Here is a 4,017-nt window from a genome sequence, read left to right as displayed (position 1 = left end):
ATTTACATGAATTCTAAAAATGAAATTTTAAAGAATAATTTTGCCAGCTCAATATGCTTGATTTTTGTCATTTCTTCCTTTCCATAACTTTTAACAAACACTGACGTTTTTTGTCAACACAAAACTGCCGATACAAGAAAGGCAGGTGGAGGTAGGGAGTGCTAGTGGAGATCCACACAGCGGCAGTAGCAGAATGATGGATTCGCTGAGTGAAGCTGCTCCACGCCAGGCCCTGTGCTGCCGAGGATCCAGCAGGGCATAGGACAGGATCCCCAGCCTCACGGAGCTCGTGCCCTAGCAGCCTGCGCCACAGAAATGCCTCTCCCAAACCTCCTTGCTCATGATAAAATTCACCCATCCCCCAAAGAAAGCACCAGCAAAAACTTCCTTTTCCCTGAGTTGGAATAGATTGTGATGAAGAATTTCTTGTGAACCAGAAGATTTAAGAGGGACCCTGGAGTGGGAGACACAAGGGTGTGTCCCTTCCTATGACTCCCTAGTATGCTGAGGGTAAAGAGCTTAAAGAGCACCAAGACGGCTCCCCGGGGGCCATGACTCCGTGGAAGGACATTCTTTTATTTATTTTTTTCCTTTTCCCACCACCACCACTCAGAAGGACATTCTTAAAGCAGCAGGGGATGCAGGCACTGTGCTCTGGCCAGAGGCCTTCAGGGGCTCTAAACAGAATGTGTTGTACAGCCCTAGGGCCCTTTCCCTGGGCCTGGGCTGAGCACCTGGAACATTTGCCTCTGGTACCCACCATTTACCTAGCTTTGCCCACCCAGGGGTTGTTGAGACAGTCACCCTCATGGGAAAACATTGTTCTCATCTTGGTGGCCGTGCCTCTGTAAGCAGGAGCATCTCCTGGCCATTGAGGCATCAGATACAGTCCCTGGAGGAGAGTTGTCCAGGAGCTCCTTAACCTACAGAATCGTCACTGCATGTGACAGTAGACAGTGTTCTTTCGTTTTTGGAAAAGATTTGGTCTGAAATGATAAGTAACTTGTGAATTTGTTGCCTTGCAGGTCTCCAGAGTTCTCGGAGTAACCCCTCCATCCAGGCCACGCTCAATAAGACTGCGCTTTCGTCTTCCCTAAATAACCACCCACAGACATCTGTGCCCAGTGCATCTGCCCTTCACCCTTCACTCCGTCTGTTTTCCCTGAGCAACCCATCTCTTTCCACCACAAACCTGAGCGGCCCCTCCCGGCGGCGGCAGCCCCCCGTCAGCCCCCTCACGCTTTCTCCTGGCCCGGAAGCACATCCAGGTTTCAGCAGACAGCTGTCTTCAACCAGCCCACTGGCCCCATACCCTGCCTCCCAGGTAAACACACAGACAGCCCAGCCACTACAGTGAAACAGACTGCAGGATGCAGGAAGCGCGTTCCTCCTCTTTACTGTTGTGGGTTACAGCCATGATTACACTGAGCACCCATGAGGCCTCAAGTACAGTCCGTTCACTGTTACATGTGAAATCAGAGCAGAAGTGTTGAGAATGCAGAATGAATTCATGAGTTTCTTTTTTTTGTTTTGAGAATGGGTCTCACTCTGTTGCCCAGGCTGGAGTGCAGTGGCACAATCATGGCTCACTGCAGCCTCGACCTCCCAGGCTCAGGCAATCCTCCCACCTCAGGCTTTGAGTAGCTGGGACCACAGGCATGCACCACCACACCTGGCTAATTTTTTTTATTTTTTTGTAGAGACAAGGTCTTGACATTCAAATGCCTGGGCTGAAGCCATCTTTCCAGCTTGGCCTCCCAAAGTGCTGGAATTACAGGCATGAGCCACCATGCCCAGCCTAATTAATGATTTTCTATTATAATAATACCAGATGGCTGGGCGTGGCAGCTAATATTTGTAATCCCAGCACTTTGGGAAGCCGAGGCAGGCAAATCACAAGGTCAGGAGTTTGAGACTAGCCTGGCCAACACAGTGAAACCCAGTCTCTACTAAAAATACAAAAAATTAGCTAGGTAAGGTGGTGGGTGCCTGTAATCCCAGCTACTTGGGAGGCTGAGGCAAGAGAATCGCTTGAACCCAGGAGGCAGACATTGCAGTGAGCTGAGATCGCACCACTGCACTCCAGCCTGGATCACTCCATCTCAAAAAAAAAATAACAGATTTGCTGTGTTGATTACTCTTTAATACTTTTTAAGCAATGTTGAACAATCTGCAGTCACTAACTCACAAACGTGGGGCTGAGAGGGACAGGAGGATACAGAGAATGCCTTTCAAATAAATCTAAGAAAGCTAAGGGAACCAGGTTAGGATTTCAAAGTTGGCACGGAGAATCAGTCATTGACTCTGTAAGTACATTAAGCCATAGGAGAAAGCCAAAGAGAACATTTAATACCTTCCGGAAGCTTAGATGGTGGATTAGACCTCCTCCCCAATTATCTACAGATTTCAGAAGCAATACTTTCATTGTTCATGAAATACTAAGTATAATGAGGATTAGATCTCTTGTGAGGACGAAAAGAAGTCTGTTGAGAAAGAGGCATATTTAAAAGTCACAAACCCATACAAAGAAATTGAAAACTTAGCTGGGCGTGGTGGCACGCACCTGTAGTCTCTGCTGCCCCAGAGTGGAGGTGGGAGGATCACTTGAGCCCAGGAGGTCGAGGCTGCACTGTAGCCTGGCAACAGAGTGAGACCTTGTCTCAAAAGAATAGCTCATTACAGAAATAGAGGGTTTGAAACATCCTATAAATGCTAAACTCAGAGGTGCGTCTCCTTACCAGAATCACTGAGGAATGTATGTATTTTTAACCTTTGGCCATATCCTCAATCTGTTAGAACATCATTAACTACTCACCAGCTCGCCATAAATTAGTAATGATTGAGCAAGGAACAGTTGACAGAACACAACGGAGAGTTAGAGGATCTTGTTATTAGTCACTCTTTACCAATTACTAGCTGTGGCATCTTGACTGTATGAGTAATCTCTTTTGGACAAGTGAGAGGACATTTCATAATTTTTGTTTTTAAGTCTCTGTCGCCCAAGCTGGAACGCAGTGGCACGATAATGGCTCCGTGCAGCCTTGAATTCCTAGGCCCAGGCAATCCTCCTGCCTCAGCTGGGATTCTTCAAGTAACTGAGACTACAGGCCCATGCCACTACACTCAGCTAGTTTTTGTATTTTTTGGTAGAAACAGGGTCTTCCTGGGCTGGTTGTGTGCCTCAGGCCTGCAATTCTAGCACTTTGGGAGTCTAAGGCAGGCAGATCACTTTGAGGGCAGGAGTTCAAGACCAGCTTGGTCAGCATGACGAAACCCCATCTCTCTTAAAAATATAAAAATTAGCTGGGCGTGGTGGCACACACCTGTAATCCCAGTTACTGAGGAAGCTGAGGCAGGAGAATTGTTTGCACCTGGGAGACAGAAGTTGCAGTGAGCCAAGATCGCACCACTGCACTCCAGCCTAGGTGACAAAGTGACTCTGTCTCAAAAACTAAACAAAAAAAAAATTTTTTTTAATTAGAAAAGAAAGAAACAGGGTCTCCCTATGTTTCCCAGGCTGATCTTAATCTGGGCTCAAGTGATCCTCCTGCCTCAGTCTCCAAAAGGGCTGGAAGTCGCCACTGTGCCCTGTGTCAGGTATGAGCCTCTGTATCCTGCCAGTTTTTATTTTTATTTTTTGAGACAGCGTTTCGCTCTGTCATCCAGGCTCGGAGTGCAGTGGCGTGATCACAGGTCACTGCAGCCTTGAACTCCTTGAGCTCAGGTGATCTTCCACCTTAACCTCCCAAGTAGCTAGGACTACAGGTGTGTGCCATCATACCCAACTAATTTTTGTTTTGTTTTGTTTTGTTTTTGTAGAGATGGGGTTTCACCATATTGCCCAGGCTAAATAATTACTGGTTTTGTGGTTCTTATGTTATTGAGTTGCCTTTAATTTTATTTAACAAGATTCTTTTATAAGATAAATGAATGTTGCTGGACACAGTGGCTCTTTTTTTTTTTTTTTTTTTTTTTTTTTTTTTTTTTTTTTTTTTTTTTTTTTTTTTTTTTTTTTTT

General features: G+C 46.1%; 1 protein-coding gene across 5 annotated transcripts in view; it reads left to right on the top strand.

Annotated features, from left to right (window-relative positions):
- CRTC3 (CREB regulated transcription coactivator 3) overlaps window positions 1–4,017 on the top strand; it is a 119,060-nt gene that overhangs the window by 104,112 nt on the left and 10,931 nt on the right. For all 5 annotated transcript variants that reach the window (XM_037730517.1, XM_017506107.1, XM_017506106.1 and 2 more), the window contains one exon: window positions 1,026–1,324. In XM_037730517.1, coding sequence (XP_037586445.1) covers window positions 1,026–1,324 — 299 coding nt within the window. The remainder of the gene's footprint in view (window positions 1–1,025; window positions 1,325–4,017) is intronic.

The sequence above is a fragment of the Cebus imitator genome, unplaced genomic scaffold, assembly GCF_001604975.1.
Source record: "Cebus imitator isolate Cc_AM_T3 unplaced genomic scaffold, Cebus_imitator-1.0 Scaffold348, whole genome shotgun sequence".
NCBI lineage: Eukaryota > Metazoa > Chordata > Mammalia > Primates > Cebidae > Cebus > Cebus imitator.
The sequence above is the reverse complement of the archived record's forward strand: the minus strand, read 5'-3'. Positions and strand labels throughout refer to the sequence as shown.